The following is a 21111-nucleotide window of genomic DNA, read 5'->3' as shown; positions in this document are numbered from 1 at the left end:
CTGTAGGTGTGGAGGTAGAACATTCCCTAATGAACAGATCAAAGACCAAGAAGTCAAAATGTTTCAGAAAGAAATGTCTGAAGTAACCAGGAAGAATAAATACAGGAAGTGGTGATCACTGAGGGGAGGCAGGTGAGGTAATGAGAAAAGTATTGGGCGCAGAGGTGACACAGGAGTAAAACAACCGTCCCATGTACGGAAGCTCCAGTTTTCCATGCAGCCATCATGGGTTCGAGTCCCAGCCCTTCGACCTTTTCCGCATGTCTTCCTCCTCTCTCACAACCCACTTTCCTGTCAATTCACTGTCAAACAAAGGCCACTAGAGCCAAAATGAATCCTTTAAGAAAAGTACTAAACTCATGGGCCAAGATCAAACAAACATCTGATGAACAAGATAAACTAAAGAACATACCAATCCTAACATATCTTAGAAGTGTGTATGTTTCTCTTTTGTAACATTTAATTAATTTATCTATTTTTGAAGTCAAGCAACTCAATCTGCTTTAAAACCTATGATGCTGTTGTACAAAAAGAACTTAAAAACCAACGACGTGACAAGACTGCAAAACATTGGAGAAATGAAATCTTTTCAGCTTTGACAATTTTATACATTTTTCTTTTTTGAAATTGACTTTTAAAATATATCAACTGTCTTGTCCCAGATTAGCAGAATGACTTTAAAAGCCAGCAGCCCAGGAGTTGTCACTTGAGACCGATTTAATGGAGACTGTAGACCTGCAAAATACAAAACATCATTCAGAGGCGCTCATGTCTGAAATTGTTTCCAATCAGCAATAAAATGTTAACAGATTTTACAGTTTTTAATTCCCAGGTGAAACAACGGCTGAAACAAAACAAATATGTAAACACTGATGTATAGCAACCTACTTTGTTGTGGAGAATGTGTCTTCTGTAATATACATTTTTATCTATTTTTTGTTAATACAACAATGCTCAGTAGTCTAATTCAGCAGGTTTGCGTGGATGAACACTTTTCTTAAACTGGTCAAATGTGGACGAGATTTTATAGAAATTAATGTCTCCGCTATTTTTAACCAATGTATACAACACTGAGTCTGTAAAAGACAGCAAAGATTTACAGTTAAAATTTAGTTCTTAACTGTATTTATTCTTTCATGTTTATTCAGTCAAATCCAACAAAGTTTGCACCTGCTGGGTAATTAACAAGAACAAAACATTAATTAATAGAAACTTAAAGAGCTGTTAACTGGAATTTAGTTGTAAATTTTTTCTTCCTCCAACCGCTTCAGTTCCCTGGAAGCAACTCAGATGTCACTAAAACATGAGGATGTGTGACAAACTTTCTCTTTCATTACAAAGTATCTCCTCTAATTAAAATACAAATATCTGTTTCATGACAAGAGGCTCATCAATATTCTGAGACATTAATGATTATTAGTTACTTGGGCTAAGAATGTTGTGTGTTAATGTCTAAGAATTAGTATTTAGAAACTAAAGAAAGATTCTTCTATAAAGTAGTTTCACATGAACACAATCTTCTTTTGGATCTTGTAATTTTGTTATGAATTTTATGGAAAATTCATAAACATTTTGGGTGTAGAGGTGACAAATGTTCATGAACATTTTATGGAAAATTCATAAACAGAGCCCAAATTACCCAGTTCAAGAAATGCAGTTAAAGAGATGGATCCAATGCAATGAGTTTAAAACAAGTGAGATGTGAGCCTGCATGATTTTATCCCTGATTTTTTTCTGATTCTACACCTGATTCCCGGTCACAGGACGTCTTTGTCAGTCTGAGTTGGCCGACAGTTAACACAAAAAACTGTTAGTATGAGATGGGATGAACACCAGAGTCTCCAAATATAAGAGGGAACCCAACCTGACCCCCAAGCTGGGTTCCTGGTATTACTTACATGTGTAAAGAATAAATTATAATTCACTTATTCTATATAGAAACAAAGGGTTAAACTTAAACCTTTCCAGTTTACTGACGTAGAGAAGAAATAGGATGGGGCTTACAAAGATATGATCTATGAAAATCCTACAGCAACTTCCTCCTACTGGCATTTCATCTGCTTTCTTTACAGCAACAAGCCAGACCAGTTCAAGCAATGGAAAACTCATACATAATAGCAATAGACTTTGGAACTGCATATAGTGGATATGTCTTCAATATCACACCCAGTGATGAAAAGCCAGACCCCCACTTAAAGAAGTGGGGAAAAGAAATTGGACTGGACACTCCAAAGACTCCAACCTGCATCTTGTTTGATGAATCTGAAGAATTTGTGGCTTTTGGTTATCAGGCCACAGCAACATACAACTGCATGAGAGGGGAAACTGGAAAGAAACACTATTTCTTTCAAAATTTTAAGATGGCTCTCTATGGAAAAGTAAGTAAACTTCACCATTAAATGACATGTTGAAGTAATGTCTTCATTTCATACATTGTTTCAATAAGTGCTTCATTTCATGAAGACATAAACACAGTTACAGTTGTTAAAATGTTTTAGTTGCACTTCTGTCATTGGTGTTTGGGCCGACATGTGGAATTGTTTCTAACTGAGGACATGTGTTAGAAGAAGAAAAAAATATTTCAGTAACTCCATAAAGAGCTGCTTAACATCACCCTGTTATACATTTTAAAATTTTAGTTTAAATTATCCTGTATCTGTTAACTGTGTACTGATTTTTAACAGGAACTTAGAAGGGATATGAAGATCAAAGCAGCCAATGGGAAGGAAATGACGGCCCTGAAGGTTTTTACAGAAGCTTTGAGATTTCTGAAGGACGACGCATTAAAAACCATTAGTTCCAATGCAGCAGGTATGGTACTCTTGGCCTCTGACTTCACCTGGGTCCTGACCGTTCCTGCCATCTGGGATCAGTCAGCAAAACAGTTCATGAGAGAAGCTGCAATGGAGGTGACAGCAGGTTTTTAGAGCTTTATTTTTCCTCACAAACATTCAGATGTTAGATTACTTTCTTTCCCACTTTAGGCAGGTATTGTGGAAAAGGAATCTGAGGAAAAACTGGTGATAGCACTGGAACCAGAAGCTGCTTCAATCTGGTGTAAGAAGCTTCCATCAGATGGATTCATCGCAGAAAAACACAACGGCACTTCTTTGGATCAACGTCAAGGATCTCAGTACATTGTTGTTGACTGTGGAGGTACTTTGCATAATTCTGATCCAGTTTGACATGGTAGAACAAACTCAAGAAAATAATTAATTCATCATCATACCCTTCAGAATGTATGACCTGAAGAATCAAGGTGTGAAAATAGTCTTTAATTCTTTCTTTTTCAGGAGGAACCATTGACATCACTGTTCATGAAGTCCTGGAAGGAGGAGCCTTAAAGGAGCTGCACAAAGCCTCTGGAAACGATCTGGGAGGACAAACTGTGGACAGGAAGTTTAAAGAGTTCCTTAGAGAAATATTCACTGATGGAGTCTGGGATGAATATGAAGAAAAATATCCCAGTGAGATTCAGAGAATGATGTATGATTTTACCCATCTCAAACAGTCAGGTGAAGATGTTCAGATCCCGTGTCCATTTAATCTGGGACAAGTAGCTCAGAAAAAGAAAAACTTAGAGAAGTTCTTTGAGTCTGTGAAAGGTGCGTCCTGGAACGAGGGATCAATAAAAATTTCCAAAGAAAAAATGAGATATTTCTTTGAGGAAAGTGTGATGGGCATCACCGGGAATCTTAGGGAAATCCTTGATAAAAATTACAGAATTGAGTACGTTTTGTTAGTTGGGGGTTTCGCGAATAGCCAGATTCTGCAGCAGTACATTATTGATCAGTTTAGTGATACCTGTAGGATTCTGTGTCCTTTCAGAGCTCAGGAAGCAATCATGAGAGGAGCTGTTGAGTTTGGAAGAAAACCGTCCTGGGTTGCATCTCGAAAAAGCCCCTACACATACGGGGTGGCTCTCTGTGAGCCCTTTGATGAGATCAAACATAAGCCAGAAAAGAAATTCATGATTGGTGAGGAGGAATGGTGCTGTGATAGGTTCATGACATTGGTGCAAGCAGGTGAAGATGTCTGGTGGGATGAGATTAGAGAACTCATCCTTCGACCGGTAGACAAAGATCAGACATGCATGGTGATGAGATTTTATCGCACAGAAAGGATCTTTCCTTATTATGTTGATGACTTGGGAGTTGAAGAAGCTGGTTCATTTGATGTTCCAATGCCTAACATTAGTGAAGGTAGAGGGCGCCAGGTGAAGTTAGAAATCAGGTTCGGCTCCACAGAGATAACAGCTACAGACACAGACACGACTTCTGGTTCAAAAGGGTTAATCAAGTTTGACTTTATTAGGACAGATGATCCAAGGTGTGTTGAGCCTTATTTATATTACTCTCCAGACGGAAAAACACTACCAGAATGAGATTAATGTAGAAGAATCAGAGTACGGTAATCAGTTTTTGTTTAACTGTGCTGCTGAACTTTTTTGTCCTTATTTTTTTAGTATGAAACTTTGTTGTCAATATCAAATGGTTAAAATATCAACTTTTGCTTAAAGACTTTTAAAGTCCTTGAATTTCTTAAACGAGTTTATCATGATCTGCAACCTGTAAATGAAGAAACTTTGCAGACCTTCGTAAGAATGATCAAAAATCAACCTTAATCACACATAACATGAACCATGTCTTTAGCAATTGGGGATTCACATGAAGAAACAAAAAATTGAGTTTAAATCAGTTAATTGATGTTTGTTAGGTAAATTGTATATATTATCAAATATTTGTTGTTTCATGTGCCTTTATAATGTTCTTGTCTTATATGCCTTTATTTGTTTCATCTTAGCATAAAGAAAGTTTCTGTGTTGTTGAATTACTTTGATTCCTTTCTCAGAAGGCCTCTCTGAGGAAGAGCAGAGAAACTGTTTTCAACAGGTTATCGCTCAGCAGAAACCTCTGCATCATTGACCTGTTAGACGCTATAAAATCATCGCCATGAAGACGTACAACTTGCTCTGTGTTATCCTGTGTCTGGAACAGAATATTCTAGTGTGTAGATACCATGTGTTTTGTTAGTGACTAGCATTTGCGTTGCAATTATGTGACTGAAGTGTTTTCCCCACCCCTTTGAGACGCTCTCTGTAACAGGGATCCTAACAGCAATAAAAAGGGAGAACGGACACATATGTTTTCAGAACGGAAGAGATGTGTGACTGAAAACATCTCTGGCTGTTCTCCTCGCGAGTACAAAGGAATCTAACTCTCTTGTCTTTCTTGTGTTTGTTTAATCTGTCTCAATAGGTGTTTAAACCTGACAATGTTATATTCTATGTTTTCAATATGTTTTAGGTGATAAGCGTGTTGATGTTATTTAAAGCAGCAGTTCTACCTTTGAAAATGAAGTTTTTTGCAGTTTGTGCTTTTTATTTTCTTGTACCTCAGCTATATTGCAGTACATTACATAGGGATGTTAGGGCTACAAAATAAAGAAAACAATAATTAAATCAATGTAAATATTTGATGTGCATGATTTTGGTGATGACATCAAAATGTGACATTTGCTCAATTGTTGACTGTATTATGTTTATAACTTTGTATTTTTGTATTTTATGATGTAAATCTGCATCATAAAATGTTCTATGCAAATAAACTTGATTGATTTCTCCCTTGACAAATATTTAGTGAAGTTAATGTCAATACACAGTGTCTCAAACAACCACACCTGTTTAGCTTAAATATATTATCTTGATCTGAATGTGTTGTGGCTACTCTTCATCATACTAAGGTCCAAAAAACATAAATGCCAGAGCAGTCTCTCAGGAGGAGCTTTTCGACTCACTCAAAATAAAAAGCATTCGCAGAGAGTTTTCTGGTTTCAGAAAAGAGTATTTTTATTACTTATAAAAATGACAGAAATATTCCTCAAGTTGACTTCATGCAAAAATTTAAATATAACGTTAATTTCCAACCACAAAATTATTTTACACCTCATTCCTTCACCAAACAATCAGATCAACCACAACAGCTGCTTTTGCTTCTTAATCACAGCAGGGGGCTTATTGATGAGGAGGAGGGATTAAGCTAAATAAATAAATAACAGATCTAGAGGGAACTACACAGTTCATGACTCTGTGATGTCACCACCTCTCACTCATGTCTTTGTTTTGTCTGAATGTTGCTATGTGCATATTTTCCTAAAGTGTATTTTCCTCTTTTTATTTTATTTCATTACCTTTTAGAAACTCTGGAGTATTTACTATTAACCCATAAAAGGAATTAGAACAAGTTTAGAATCCAGAGAAACAACTTTAAATTGTGGAGTACAGTACTCACTATTTAGACCAATACTATAATTTTTAGATTTTTCTAGTTTAGTAGTGTTTTTAGAAATTGTGGAGTACTCACTATTAAGACTAATATTATACTTCTAAATTATTATGCAGAGACTCCTATTCTTGCAACTGAGAAAAGGAATTAGAACGAACTTAGAACACAGAAAATATTCTTCCAGAACAGGAACATTTAGTTTTCATTTTAAAAAATTCTAAGTACTCCAAAACTTAGAATCCAGAAAAACTACCTAAGCAACTCAGAACAGGAGCTGTTAAGGTAGTCAATAATAAATAAACATCTAGCTGATATACTTTAGATCAAAGTTATTAGATTATTTTTCTTCTTTTGCTTTTTCCTTTGGTTTTATTTTATTTGTATTTTTTTTTAATTTATGTAAAGTACTTTTTGCCTTGTTGCTGAAAATGTGCTTCATCAAGAAAATGACCTGACCATGAGAACATGCTTATCCTTGTAGGGTTGCCAGGGTGCTGGTGCCCATCACCAGCAGTCATTGGGCAAGAGGCTGGGTCACCCTGGACAACCAGAGTAACACAGATACAGCCAGGAAAAATAACCACACACACTCACACCTAATGAGAATTAACTAAAAGTTCATTTGTTTTGCACCATTATGCAGCCTTATAGTTTTTCCAATAGTTAAATGAAAATGTCTGGAATGAGGAAATAGATCAGTAAGTTAGCAGGAAGGTAATTATTTTCTCAGTGTGGCCTGAAAAAGAAAGCAGAGTGAATGAATCATCACATCAAAAGGTATGACTGACAGTCACTGCATTTTCATTTTCTTATGTTTTATCTCCCAGCAACATTTTTTGTTCTTTGTCTTAGAGCCCCAACACTAAATCAAAACAATGATTGTGTGCATTATTATGGCAAAGCTTTCTGGTAAATTCTAATTTTAAATACATAAGATGATAAATATGTTTTTAAGTGTTGGTCATGGTGGCAGTATGTTGGAGCAGCTGTCAGATTAGTTCTGATTTGTTCTTTTTGTGAACTTATGTTCATAATTTTGTTTTTGGTTGGGACTCTACATCATCTGTTTTTAGATTCTGTGCAACTGGAAAGACTTGTGCTCTTATCTTTATGGTGGATTAGCAGTGCTAGCTAACAACTGCTGCTGTTGTCCAGGACATGATACTGTGAAACATGACTCTCAATTTCCTGGATGTTGAGTTCTTAGCATGTCATGACAGACCTGAGAGTCTTCAGTCAGAGGCCCCTTCAGGTTTGTTGCAAGAGTGACTGCTACTGGAGAGCCTTCCTGCTCACAAGTGTCTTTGAAGATACTTGTATGATTTGAGTTACAACAATATTTAATTTCCTCGTGGGATTAATAAAATATGTCTTAATTTGAATTGAATAAAGTTGTGGATTTGTTTTCTTAATGAAAACAAATCATTATATTCTAAAGTCAAGGTTCGTGAGCTGATATCGCCAGCCAACACAGAGAAAAAACAAAGATCAAGTCATGTTTCTCCCTCAGAGCTCAAAAGGTTCTTTTTCTGTTAATTTTGTGCCTATACTTGACAATGGCAATGAGTGTTTTATTAAATACGCATGCATAACATGTTACATGTGTTCTTTAATCAGTTGTTTGCGCTCTTTGATTCTGGTGTATCTGAATCAAAGACTGTGTGCTCCGAGATTCATCACTTGTCGTAGTAAATTCATCTTTTTGAAATGAACACAACAGCTGGCATGACTCCCCTGAATGTATAACGACATTCCCTCTGCATGACTCTGGTGTTCAAGGCTATCATTGGACTGTTTAAAATGTATTTATGCACTTTCTTCCAGAAAACCAGGAACCTTTAAGCCTTATCCTCTTATGACATCCGGCATCTCTACATTCCTCATGTGCCAACAGAAATTGTAGGAACTACTGCATATTATTGGCAAATTGTTTGAACTTTATATATTTTGAATTTCTCTTAGCCAGGTCATCCTTCTGATAGAGGTCAGAAGGATTTTATCTGTTTAGCAAAGGTTTAATAATAAAACAAAGAAAATAAGGAATTTTTTTATTCCTTAAAATAAGATCATATGGACTTTATTTTCTCAATTCAGCTCTAAAAATAGCAACTTTTGAAAAATTGCTACAATCTGTTCTCTACCAAAAGTATCTGAAGATTATATATATATTATTTTTTTTTCTACTACTATATTATTCTTTGCTAAAGTGGACTACTGCTGTGAACTGAGTTATTCAGCCAGACTTCATCAGCTGTTCACACGACACCTCATCTGATTCAGTTCCCTGGGGAGGCGTCTCATCTCTCCCCCTGCTGAGCAGAAAATGTATAGCACAATTATCCCATCAGGATATGAGGCATTAAAGAACTGACTGGGGATTGTGACATGAGTCACTTGTTGTTGAAACAGGTCTAGTTGGTCTGAGTAGCTCTAAGAAACCACAGAGTCAGTGAGTGGTAGTCAGAAAGCGTCTGTCTTTTGTTTTCTGAGTGTAGCTCTTTCTGTTGTCAACAGGAATAAAAGTCAATATGCCTAAACAGAAGAATAAAGGTAAATCTAAGAAGCCTACATCGAGGTAAGAGGAAACAAACTTCAGTTTATGAAAATCAGACTTAGAAATAAGGAATGTTAAATTGGGAACCAAAGCTATGTATTAATGAAATGCTGGAGAAAATTTTGATTCTCATCGAATGTAAAATCAGGAAACGTCTACAGAACATCTGTCTGCTCAAAGGAGTAGTTGCACCAACAGGCTCCTCTCCTGTTGCTGCAGAATGGAGCGATTTAAGAAATCTTTTGCTCCCTCTGCTATAAGATATAACACCTCAATCTGAACATGTCCACTTTCATTTTATTTAGTACCATCACTGATAACTTTCTTCAGTCTTTTATGAGCCTTTTTAATCCTCTATGTAGCTATGTATAAATGTGTATAATAATGCTAATAATATATTTTTGGTCAGTCTTTACACAAATATTACACATATGTTACACAGAACATATTCTGTGTAATATGTTCACAGAATATATCACACATTGTACAAGATGTACTCCATTGTACATCTTGTAAGTTAAAATGGCCAACGTATTTATTCTGAATACACTAGAAATATTTGGTTTAAGATGCAACAGTGACGTCTATGGCGTCAGTTTTCTCATGTCAGTGTAACAACGGCATAAACACTGGAAAGCATGTACTAACATTTATAGTTTACTGTTTGACATTTAAATGCAGCAAAGAAAACTGTAAACAGGATGAATAAATTACAATTTTATATTTTATGTCAGTGCCTTAAAGAATATCTTGATGGAATTTAGTAATAAACTCTGCAGTTAACTTAGTTTATACACTAAATAGCCACAAATTTTCTAAGATGTTTATAGTCAGGTATAGGAACAATCCGGATAACAAAATACATTTAGGGTATTTATAAAAATTGCCATCAAAAATGTGTTAATTAAATTATCAATAAAATCATAAATCTTTTGTTTAATCGGGGCACCAATTCCAGTGTCTGCGGAATCATAAGTCAAACTCAGACTCTCAGGAAGGAAGGAATTCAGGCCACAGGCAGAAGAAACTCTGCACACAACAAGGAAAGATCACTGAAGCTCTTATTTGTCATAAAACTCAGCTCAATCAGTGTTTCTGGAAAACCTCAAGCTAGAAAAAGGAAACATGGTTTTAGACCTTGTGGATATGCATTTATTAATAAAACAACAAAGAAATAAAGGTGCAGAAGGAGCAGCAGGGAGAAGGAGAAGGAAAGGAATGATTGGAGGAGAAAGGAGCCAATGAATTCCAGCAGCGTTGAATTTAATTTTTCCGATACCAAATAATCTGTAACACGTAGCAGACTCAAACCAACACAGCAATAACATAAGAATATCACAACATATAACCAGCAAAACATTCAGCAAACATGTAATAGAAAAGAAATTACTGACAGCCTTATTTTAAACAACTAATTCAGCCCAGATAAAGGAATCGTCTCACTCAGACGATTCCTTCCTCGGTCGGGTCAAAGCAATGTCCAAACACCCAAAAGTTGATGGGAAAGGGGAAAAAAACATTCCTTTTAGGAAACAGATGTTAAGGCTGGCATATCAGTGGAGAGGAGGTTCTAAAAAGAACCTCTGGTACTTTGAGTTAGATAAAAGAGGAACGTTCCCAGGTGGGGGTAATTTGGAGCATTTCATATTTCAATTTTCAGCTTCGTCTGTACAATCTGCCTGAGACTAAAGTCAATGCAAAATTTTCTACTTCTACTTTCATTCGGTACTACATTTGAAGTCTAATAAAGTTGGTTTGCAGTTGTATTCCACATTTAAAATGGCATATTATTTACCTTTGACACAGTTTCACTCAGATGGATTCATCTTACAAGGAAAAACTGGAAAATGCAGGGTGAGTATTATAATAACTGTTACAGAACCGAGTCATTGACTAAAATGTAATAAAATAATCATCACAAAGTCCTGCAAGACAACTCATGATAAAACCGTTTCTACGGGAAGTAATCCAGATTTTGTTTTTCTTATTTTATTACCAATGAAAAACATTAATGACTATTTTCCCACAGACTCACTTTGAAACAAAAGGAAGATGAACTGAGCTCAGTCAAAGTCAGGTAGGGAACATTTAGAATATTTCCTTTTCCAGTTTTCAGCTCTGTCTCTAAAAATCCACCTGACACTAAACTTATTGCACATTTTCTACTTTCATGCAGGTTGACTGAGATGGAGACATGGTACAAAGGGAGGCTTGGTGAGGCAGAGTAAGTATTTCATCTGATGTCTGTAAATCTTATTTTCACTAACAGCTTTATAACACTAAACAGTTAAAAACAGTTCTTCATTAGACTCACTGTAAATCAACTGATGAGTCTGTGGTATAATGTGCTCAGATGCAAAGATAAAATATTTCTCACTGTGTATTTTCCCTTTAGAGCTGCTCTGAAACAAAATGAAGATGAACTCAATTCAACTAGAAGCAGGTATTCCCATTACTATGTGCTTCTATATAAAACTGCTGGTTCCAAATAGTTTGATTATTATTGTTCACTAAATTAGGTTTTGTTAAGTGACAATGTGTGATGAAAAATTTTATTAGGTAACATTTGCTAGTCATGTTGTGTCTTTATTCAACTTAGACTCTATGAATCTTTCATGGAGTTTAAATCTGACCTGTTCAATGAGTTTTTGATTTTGTGGCTCTCATATCATGTACATGGTATTATATAAACTTGAGTGAATTTTGTCCAACATTACTTGGCCAGTTTTTTTCACAACATATGATTTAGCAATTCAGTTTTATCATTCCTGATGTTCTTTGTATTTATTGTACATTACAACTGATGTTATTCTAACTCACTATATTTGAAGTCTAATAAAGTTGTTTTGCAGTTGTATTCTACATTTCAATTGGCATTTTGTTTACCTTTGACACAGTTTCACCCAAATGGATTCATTTTACAAGGAAAGACAGGAAGATGCAGGGTAAGTACTATAATAACTGTTACAGAACTGAGTCATTGACTAAAATGTAATAAAATAATCATCAAAGTCCTGCAAGACAACTCATGATAAAACCGTTTCTACAAAAAGTAGTTCATACTTTGTTTTCCTATTTTATTACCAATGGAAAACATTAATGAATATTTTCCCACAGACTCACTTTGAAACAAAAGGAAGATGAACTGAGCTCAGTCAAAGTCAGGTAGGGAACATTTAGAATATTTCCTTTTCCAGTTTTCAGCTCTGTCTCTAAAAATCCACCTGACACTAAACTTATTGCACATTTTCTACTTTCATGCAGGTTGACTGAGATGGAGACATGGTACAAAGGGAGGCTTGGTGAGGCAGAGTAAGTATTTCAACTGATGTCTGTAAATCTTCATTTCACTAACAGCTTTATAACACTAAACAGTTAAAAACAGTTCTTCATTAGACTCACTGTAAATCAACTGATAAATCTGTGGTATAATGTGCTCAGATGCAAAGATAAAATATTTCTCACTGTGTATTTTCCCTTTAGAGCTGCTCTGAAACAAAATGAAGATGAACTCAATTCAACTAGAAGCAGGTATTCCCATTACTATGTGCTTCTATATAAAACTGCTGGTTCCAAATAGTTTGATTATTATTGTTCACTAAATTAGGTTTTGTTAAGTGACAATGTGTGATGAAAAATGTTATAAGGTAACATTTGCTAGTCATGTTGTGTTGTGTCTTTATTCTAAGTTCTTAAGAACGCTCTCAAAATGATCAGTTTGTGTTGCACACACAATGTTGGATGTTATTTTCTTGCATCTGCATGTGAGCCAGACTGTATCAGTTGTTTATAATTTCTTATCCTTGATATAAAACTGTTTTGTTGTCAGAGTTCAACTCAGAGCCACTCTGAGTCCATGCAGTGTTAACTTAGACTCTACTATGAATCTTTCATGGAGTTTAAATCTGACCTGTTCAATGAGTTTTTGATTTTGTGGCTCTCATATCATCCGCGAATGGTATTAAACAAAGTTAAGAGTTTTGTCCAACATTACTTGGCAAATTTCTTTTCTCCACAACAAATGTTTTACCAATTCAGTTTTATCATTCTTGATGTTCTTTGTGTTAATTGTACATTTCGACTGATGTTATTGTAAACAACTCTATATTTGAAGTCTAATAAAATTGTTTGGGAATTCTATTCTGCATTTAAAATGTCATATTTACCTTTAACACAGTTTCACCCAAATGGATTCATTTTACAAAGAAAAACTGGAAGAGGCAGGGTGAGTACTATAATAAAAGTTACGGAACCAAATAATTGACTAAAATGTAATAAAATAATCATCACTAAGTCCTGCAAGACAACTCATGATAAAATCGTTTCTACGGGAAGTAATCCAGATTTTCTTTTCCTATTTTATTACCAATGAAAAACATTAATGACTATTTTCCCACAGACTCATTTTGAAACAAAAGGAAGATGAACTGAGCTCAGTCAAAGTCAGGTAGGGAACATTTAGAATATTTCCTTTTCCAGTTTTCAGCTCTGTCTCTAAAAATCCACCTGACACTAAACTTATTGCACCTTTTCTACTTTCATGCAGGTTGACTGAGATGGAGACATGGTACAAAGGGAGGCTTGGTGAGGCAGAGTAAGTATTTCATCTGATGTCTGTAAATCTTATTTTCACTAACAGCTTTATAACACTAAACAGTTCAAAACAGTTTTTCAATAGACTCATTGTAAATCAACCAATGAATTACACATTAATTGATGTTTTGTTTTCATATTGTGGTATAACCAATGGGAAACAATAATTACTTTTTCACAGAGCTGCTCTGAAACAAAAGGATAATGAGCTGAACTCAGTCAAACAAAGGTAGTAAACATAATATGATGCAGAAATATGAACATTTATATTTCTGTCTCACCCACATGGTTCCTTTGTTTTCTTTTTGTCTTTACATATTTCTGTGAACTTCTGATTTCACACAGATTGACTGGAATGGAAAAAAAGTAAGTAGATAAGCTCTTTTCACAGGCATAAAATCACAAAGCGCTCTACGATAAACAACATTAAATCATACAACAATAAAACAAGCATAAAAAGCACAGTAAAATCATGACAGAAAAGCCAGGGAAAATAAATGTGTTCTCAGTTTAAAACCTCCACAGAGTCAGCAAACGAATCCAACCCTCTTTTCATTATTCTCAGGTTTCTGTTGTGGTAATGAATCCTCCTGTGGTCTTAAGAGATGGAGTCATTTAGACCCGCCCTCTGTGCGGTTCTGCAGGGTCGAACTGACCCCATATGCGTTTTTCTGAGTTTTTATTTTTTGTGTAGTTTCCAAAACTAAAAAATCTGAACAGAAAAGAAGACCCGTCTCCTGGCTGTGACATTTGCTGCACCCCTCCTGAGCTTTGGGTAAAAACTGGGGATATAAAATGCACAAAAACAGCAATGAGAACATTGGATTATTGCCTTTCCTTAAATGCTGAAACACAAAGGAAGAGGAGCATTGACTACAAATTAGTAGGAATAGTAGAACATTATTTATAATGACGCTTCTCTGTGTTCATGGGTTTGTGTTTCAGGATGACCAGCAGACTCACTGTTTCCAGTTGGACTGAGGACAAAACAATGACTGTCCAATCAGCAAACAAAGGAGCTGCTGGGATTGAGACATTGTACAGATTTAAACCTTATGATACAAGGTAACTTATTATGAGGTTTTTCTGTGAGACATACATCTATTGTTTTATGAACTTCCACAAGACAGTGTGGATATTATGACAACTGTTTGGTACAATATAAAATATCTTTCCAGTTTGACCTCTTTACTAAAGTTGGTGGGTATTTCAGTGGTTTCTTTATGTTTTCTGTCAAGTGTTTTATAATTTCATGGCTTCCCACATTTAAAAACTAGGACTTTAAGAGACTTCAGGATTTCACTCAATCTTTTTTATTTTCACCAGTGAGTGTGAATCAATGAGGTGAAAAACCTACCTTTAACATACATTTTAGACATTTGGTTTAAAGTTAATCATTTATCTTAATGACCAATTCCATTTTTAACCTTAGACATACATTTCCTTCACAATTTTAATCATGAATTCAAGAATTAAATTATTTAATTCTGTTTGGTTGAATCAAACAAATCCAAACATTTTAGAATTAGATTTTTTTCTTTTAATCAGGACAAAAGTTTTTACATTAAATATCTTAAATATGCATTTAATAGAGCCAAACTGTAAAAACTAGCAGTGCAAACTATTCCTTCAATAAATTCTGCATTTCTTTTTCTCAAATGCAAAACCAAAGTCAAATTCCAACTGAGTCCAATGAACGGCTTACCGGTAGTCCTTGTTAAATCCAAGTCCTTCTCCCATGAAATCCTGTTTTGGAGACTGTCTGCTTTTCTCAGCTCTGTTGCAAAACCAGCCAAATGTTTGGTAGATTCCTTATATCACCTGAGTTCAGGTGCTGCTGATTGGACCAGATTTCTTTCACCTGCTGAGAAGTGCTGCAGCGTGACACACTAATGTGTGTGTTCATGCACCCACATCTGAACACACGAGCAGATCTGCACAACATTATCCAAATTTACAGTCATGTTAGTATTTTTTAGAAATAAATTATTGGCGTTTTCCTCTCAATGGCTTTTAAATCTATTATCTGTTTTATAGAGAACTGGTGTTTGGATCTGGTGGTTGGAGAAAGGATCTGTTCCACTTTAATCCTTCAGCTGTTTAATTCTAAGTTTGCTTCTGAAAGCTACCAATATTTACATGGTAACAATTCATTTTGTTTTTCTATAGTCTCCTAAAATATCTGCCACTTTTTTTATTTTATTAAATGATTGTTACACTGTTCTTGTTTTCATGGTACCTGTTTTTTTTCTTCCTCTATACTCAAACCTTGTGTGTTTCTTCCAGAGTTGTACTGCATTTGCAGCTTTGAAATTAAAATGTAAAACTTTTAACAGGTGGGATCAAATGTTTCCAGGCAGTAGGACACAAAGTAAACCTTGACTCAACAGTGTGGTGTGGATGTTTGGAGAAGAGCAAATGTACAATTGGTGTGTGGCGTAAAACAAACAGGATGATGAGGACCAGCCAGCTTTAAATAAGACTGGAAACATTGGGTCCAAGTATTCCTAGTTGAGTTCACCCCAAACCCACTTTACCTGATAAACAAAAAGTAATATAATAAGGTAGGCAAAGACTGGGGTAGTCACACCACCAACTAACACTTTGTAATTGTTTTAGTTTTGTAAAGATTGCAGATTTGTAATGGTACAAATATTTCTATGCACAGTGTGTCATAAAACAGTCGTGAAGAAATCAAATGCAGGTAGGCAAATTTAGGAGCAAAACGTTACCTTGTTCATGCCCCAATAAGATTTACATTTAAAATCAAAGTTTGTTTCTATAAGGAAATGAAATGGGCAAATGTAATAGAATAAATAAATTTGCCTGGACCAACTTCACCAAGTTCAAAAATAAGAAGTTCTGAGGTCAGATTAACTTTTTACTCAGCTTTTCTTATGTTTCTTAAAAGTTTAAACATTATCCTCTGATTTTTCTAATTACAGTGTTGCTGAGATTGAGATATTTTACAAACGGAAATTGGATGAAGTGAGGTGTGTATTTGTTTGATGTTAATTTTATATATTTTATTACTTGTATAAACAGTATTTTCATTTGTTGATCACTTTCATAGCTCAGGAATGTTTATTTCAGAAAATATTGTATTTCTGTTCCAATAATCATTTCGCATTATTCATTTTCCAACAGTGCTGCTCTAAAACGAAAAGATAAAGAATTGAAATCCTTTAAAGACAGGTAAAAAAAAAAAAAGTTATTGCAGCTAATCATTCAGTTAAATGTTGATTATTGATTTATTTCATGATATTTTTCCCTAACTCACATCAGCTTATTCCCTCAGTTTGTTTATGGATTAAATTTCATCAGTAAATAATGTTGGATGTTCCTGCTTGACTGTTAAATTTCACATTAATTTTAATTTACATAATTTGCCCTTACAGAATTTTTGCTTTTCAGTAAAAGTTTATCTTTTAGTGTTTGCAGCCTCTTTCAGTTTGAGTAGAATGACTGAATCTGATTTCTTCTTGAAACAGATTGGCAGCCCAGCTCACTGTTTCAAGAGAAAACACAACATCCTACAAGATGGAAGCATCCCTTAAAGAGCAGCTTCATAAGGCCACGTTAGGTTTCTTTTCTATAATCAAAGATTTACTGGTGTTTCTCTACATGTTGGCCAATTATTTATTTGACAATTAGTTGCATCGCTGATGCATGCTTTGATTTTTGTCAATGACATTATTTTCTATGTAAAACAAAAAACCTTCTGTGCTTTATTTCTTTCTGCAGAGTTGCTCAGAAACAAAAAGACAGAGAGCTAAAGTCGATTAAAGACAGGTACTGAACCTCCTGACAACTAAAACATGTTTTCCTGGTTATAAACTATTCTCCTAACTAATCACAGAGTGTTTTTATTCAGACTGGCATCCATGTCATATTTATTTAAATCTGGAGACACTGAGAGCATGAACAACCCGGCCAGTAAAACCAGACTGACTGAGATGTACGACAACCTGAAACTGCTGCAGTGGCCAAAAGTCAAAGATCAGCTGAAGTCCAGAAACATCCAATCAAAGGTTGTTGAAGGTTTGATTCAGGTACAGTAAACTGCTGCCAGGGTTTCAATAAGTAGTTTACTTGCTTTGTTTAATATGTAACATACTTGAACTGAAAGTGCTCAATAAGATTAAGAACAATGTATTTGTTGAAAAGACTATATTAATTTATGTATATTAACACTTATACTGGTTTTGATTTTGCAAATACAGGTGTTTTCCAGAAACTAAAGTTGCTGTTTGTTTTCAAATCACCTCTGCTTAGCTCCTTGTGGACTTAGAGTGATGTGTTGTCCGTGATCTGTTCATCTGTGATAACAGGCCAAACTAAAATCATGCAAGCTGCAGCTAATGAAGATAGAAAGGAGTAGTTCCTACATTCCCCTCATTGACTCAAGAACACTTCAACCTGGCCAGACTCTTTGCATGTGTACATTGATTACGTTCTCCACTGTTCATGGTGCTAGACAAAACTTCAGGGTTGTTTTGACATCCAGTGAATACAGCTTTGCTGAAAATAAGACGATTAACCTAAAACCAAAGTAATCATTTTAATTTATTAGGCTATGATCCAGTTTTAATGTCTTAAATTTAAACTGCAGGAAACCTTTTGGACTGCAGCAGGTGAAGCAAACAAAAGGAAGCAGCAGATTGAAGAGGCATTTGGACTCAGTGAATATAGCAGTGGACTGACTGCACAGAAGGTATTGGACTGTAGGATAGTTATCTTCCCTGCAATAATCTGCTTCTCTCTGGAAGCAGACTTCTGCAGCATCAGTGTGGTTCCTGTGTTCCAGGTTAAAGAGTACAGACAGCTAACAGTTCAGAACCTGCAGATGGCGCTGTTCCACACCAACAAAGAAGAACTTCTGAAGGTACTGTATGTGGGATAGATGTTAGAGAATTTTAACCCAAACAGGATAGAGCTTCAATCAGAGATAAAACTGAACAATAAACAGGTAACACTGAATATTTTCTCTACAGCCTGGTTTTCCTGAACTTGGAGGTCCGTACTCAGAGGAAGTGAAGGAGAATCTGAGACCTCTGATATCTGAATGCTACTGGCTGAGCTGCTTGATGGCTTTAAACAATCCTCCTCTTCAGCCGGACTGGAAGAACCTCGTTCCTTCGATGGATCCTTGGGACATTTTCCCTCGAAACATTACATCTGCTACTGTTATGTAGAGGAAAAGTAGTTTTGCAGCACAGCATAGTTGGTGTAGTTTGGGTATGCTGGTAATTCCTCTTTTTTCTGATTTAATTTCAGTGGTATTAAAAAATCATGAAGCCGTTCCATGTTTGTTTTCAATATGCTTCACCAGTTTATTTAGAGCTAATAATAGGATCAGACAGGGAGGCTGAACACTGTTGAGTAAAGTTTCAACAGTCTAAAGCCACATTTCTGCATGAAAATACTTTGAATTTGTCTGATGTAATGTTATAATCTGGATTGACATAAAAATAAAATTGTGAAAATTGTGTCAGGCGCACGAAAAAATAATATTTGGCATCCCATTTAGCGCCTTGTAGGTGCCACTGAGAGGGATGCACGGGCATGATCTTGAAAGCATCAGTAATGTCAGCTTTAGCCAGCCACGCGCCCCACCTGGCAGATTTAATAAGCGAAAAAGCATGATCTATTGTGGCGTAAAAAGGGAAAAGGGTGGCTTCGGGGTGAGACTATTAATACTAGAATGAGGACTGGAATGAGGCGCAGAGAGAACGCAGATTAGGCGTTTTTTGCCTGAATATTTTCTGGTTGCCACACCGAGAGGATTGACGCGGTAGAGGGGTGGAGGGGGGGAATCAAAGGGGCCGATCACTTAACCTTTAGACATTTCTTTCAGTAACAGCTGGGAAACTCTAGCCGGTTCATGAAGAGCTGATTGGAGATTGGGAATGACGAGGGAAGAGGCGGGGAAATGAGGAACACCTATTAAAAAACCCTGGGAGAGACCGGTAATTAGAAAATTAACAAATGGGTCATCTGGGTGGCATTGTAAAAGAGTGGCTAATTTGGGGGCGAGGATAGGAGTAGAGAGGTAACGGGAAACTAATTCCTGAAACCTCGATGGTTCTTGTTGGGAAGTGGGTGGCGGGACAGAGTGACTTTGGATGGGCATATCTGCAGAGACTACATAAGTGAAGGAAAGCACAATTGGGGAATGAACAAATGCTTTCATTGAAGTTATTACAGATGGCCATATTGTTAAGTACCTGCAACTTTCTTCTGTGGTGATCGAGCGGGTCAAGATTTAGGAGAGGCTGCGGAGGAGTGACGACGGTGGGATTAGGTTTGAAAGGGAAAGAAGGGCAAAACGAGCTCTGATGGCTGATAAAGCCACACAGGTAGCATGCGATTGCTTGTGTGAGCATGATGAGAATTTTCATATCCAGGATAGACCAATTAAGACACTGACCGGAACAGGAGAGGACTGCGGCAAAAGCTTTGTGGTACTGATAGAACAGCACCCGACCGTATTGCATATGGAGGTCGGCGATTAGAGCCAAATAAGCATCTAGTTCAACTCTGCGTTCGAGGTATACAGAACACATTACGTCTCTAAAAACACTGAATGCAACTGGGAATTGTCCAATGGAAAGATCCTTCGAGAGACAGGGGTCTGAAGTTTTGAGAATAGTGGAAAAATGATCTGTCGAAGTGACGAGTTGGTCAACTTTGGTGGAGGGTAAGAGCATGGAAGCCAGATTTACATACTGCCCTTGAAGTATCGTTGTACGGATTCTGGCAGAGATATCTGAGCATAGAGGCGTATAAGCCGTGCCTGATAATGGAAAGGGGGGGGGGGGGGGGGGGGGGGGGGGGACTAATGAGCTGGGAAAATAGAGAGAAGGGGGGAAAAACGAGAGATAGAAATACCTAGAGGGGGCGCAGGATGGGTGTTGGCGAGGGTGAAAGCTATAGGGGGTAGTTGAGGAGCGGGCTGAGAGGTGACGGATGAGGAAGTGAAGGGAACTATGGACGTGTTCATGGCGCCGGGAATGCTGTGGTGTAGGAGAGCTGAGAGCGAAGATATAGAGTGCTGGAGAGAGTCCATGGAGGTGAGAAGCGCGAATGTGAAGAGGTGCGTCTGGGTGGAAGGAGAGGGGATAGAGAGCGATGACCTGAAGACAGGCCGGAAGCTTCTGGGGTTGGATTTGAAGCATGAGTGGAAAGATCTGGAACAGGAAGTGAGGAAGGTCCAAGTGAACATGGAGCCGACTGAGAGGAGGAGGGATGGCCCCTGCAGCGTTTGGCAGGAGGGGCAGAGGACTTGCTGGATCTCTTTCCGCTGACCGGAGGCGGCGGGGAGGATGTTGGTGGAGGAAGAGACGGAGAAGAGTCACCGAATGGTAGCAGAGCAGCAAGCAAGGCAACTGAAGGAGACCGGAGATGAGGGCGATGAGGGCGATGCCTGATCTCCCTCTTGATGAGGATAGAAGTGGGGAACAAGGGATCCGAACGCGAGGCTAGGCGAGCGCTGTGGCGAGCTGGGGAAGAGGTGGGGGGACTGACATCCCTAAGAGAAGCAACCAGAGAAACCGGTGGGATATCAGACTCGAAGTCAGACATGGAGAATGCGTGCTGGATTGAGCGCGGCTGGAAAGCGGAAGATGCCATGGATGGAGGTCCTTACCAACTGGGGCTTGGTCGGTGACTGAACAATCA

General features: G+C 36.9%; 3 protein-coding genes across 9 annotated transcripts in view; 2 read left to right on the top strand and 1 right to left on the bottom strand.

Annotated features, from left to right (window-relative positions):
- The window catches only part of LOC116723453 (uncharacterized), a 197030-nt gene that overhangs the window by 104222 nt on the left and 71697 nt on the right, over positions 1-21111 (bottom strand). The gene's annotated exons all lie outside the window — the stretch shown is intronic.
- LOC116723465 (heat shock 70 kDa protein 12A-like) lies at positions 2063-4767 on the top strand. The gene is made up of 4 exons (XM_032568437.1): positions 2063-2378; positions 2685-2909; positions 2985-3156; positions 3294-4767. Exons 1-4 carry the CDS (start codon positions 2097-2099, stop codon positions 4382-4384), a joined length of 1770 nt encoding a protein of 589 aa, XP_032424328.1. The 5' UTR covers positions 2063-2096; the 3' UTR covers positions 4385-4767.
- LOC116723472 (nuclear mitotic apparatus protein 1-like) lies at positions 8688-18920 on the top strand. Of its 3 annotated transcripts, XM_032568450.1 has the most exons (23): positions 8688-8859; positions 10645-10692; positions 10868-10915; positions 11015-11062; positions 11234-11281; positions 11736-11783; positions 11956-12003; positions 12103-12150; positions 12322-12369; positions 13016-13063; positions 13238-13285; positions 13385-13432; positions 13613-13660; positions 13777-13797; positions 14377-14496; positions 16377-16424; positions 16579-16626; positions 16923-17009; positions 17176-17223; positions 17306-17483; positions 18044-18145; positions 18239-18316; positions 18426-18920. In XM_032568450.1, the coding sequence occupies exons 1-23, from the start codon at positions 8813-8815 to the stop codon at positions 18624-18626; spliced, it is 1554 nt and encodes a 517-aa protein (XP_032424341.1). In that variant the 5' UTR covers positions 8688-8812; the 3' UTR covers positions 18627-18920. The 3 variants fall into 3 exon arrangements, with proteins under 3 accessions (XP_032424341.1, XP_032424342.1, XP_032424343.1); XM_032568451.1 differs by lacking the exons at positions 11736-11783; positions 11956-12003; positions 12103-12150; positions 12322-12369; XM_032568452.1 differs by lacking the exons at positions 12322-12369; positions 13016-13063; positions 13238-13285; positions 13385-13432.

The sequence above is a fragment of the Xiphophorus hellerii genome, chromosome 7, assembly GCF_003331165.1.
Source record: "Xiphophorus hellerii strain 12219 chromosome 7, Xiphophorus_hellerii-4.1, whole genome shotgun sequence".
NCBI classification, from domain to species: domain Eukaryota; kingdom Metazoa; phylum Chordata; class Actinopteri; order Cyprinodontiformes; family Poeciliidae; genus Xiphophorus; species Xiphophorus hellerii.
Note: the sequence above shows the minus strand (reverse complement) of the source record. Positions and strands in the feature narration are given on the sequence as shown.

Excerpts from the sequence above, each read along its gene's own strand:
- LOC116723465 (XM_032568437.1), top strand. The coding sequence starts at position 2,097 with ATGGAAAACTCATACATAATAGCAATAGACTTTGGAACTGCATATAGT. Across the intron at positions 2,379-2,684 it reads AGATGGCTCTCTATGGAAAA|GAACTTAGAAGGGATATGAA; the intron begins GTAAGTAAACTT and ends GATTTTTAACAG. Across the intron at positions 3,157-3,293 it reads CATTGTTGTTGACTGTGGAG|GAGGAACCATTGACATCACT; the intron begins GTACTTTGCATA and ends TTTCTTTTTCAG.
- LOC116723472 (XM_032568450.1), top strand. The coding sequence starts at position 8,813 with ATGCCTAAACAGAAGAATAAAGGTAAATCTAAGAAGCCTACATCGAG. Across the intron at positions 17,484-18,043 it reads TTGTTGAAGGTTTGATTCAG|GAAACCTTTTGGACTGCAGC; the intron begins GTACAGTAAACT and ends TTTAAACTGCAG. Across the intron at positions 18,317-18,425 it reads ACAAAGAAGAACTTCTGAAG|CCTGGTTTTCCTGAACTTGG; the intron begins GTACTGTATGTG and ends TTTTCTCTACAG.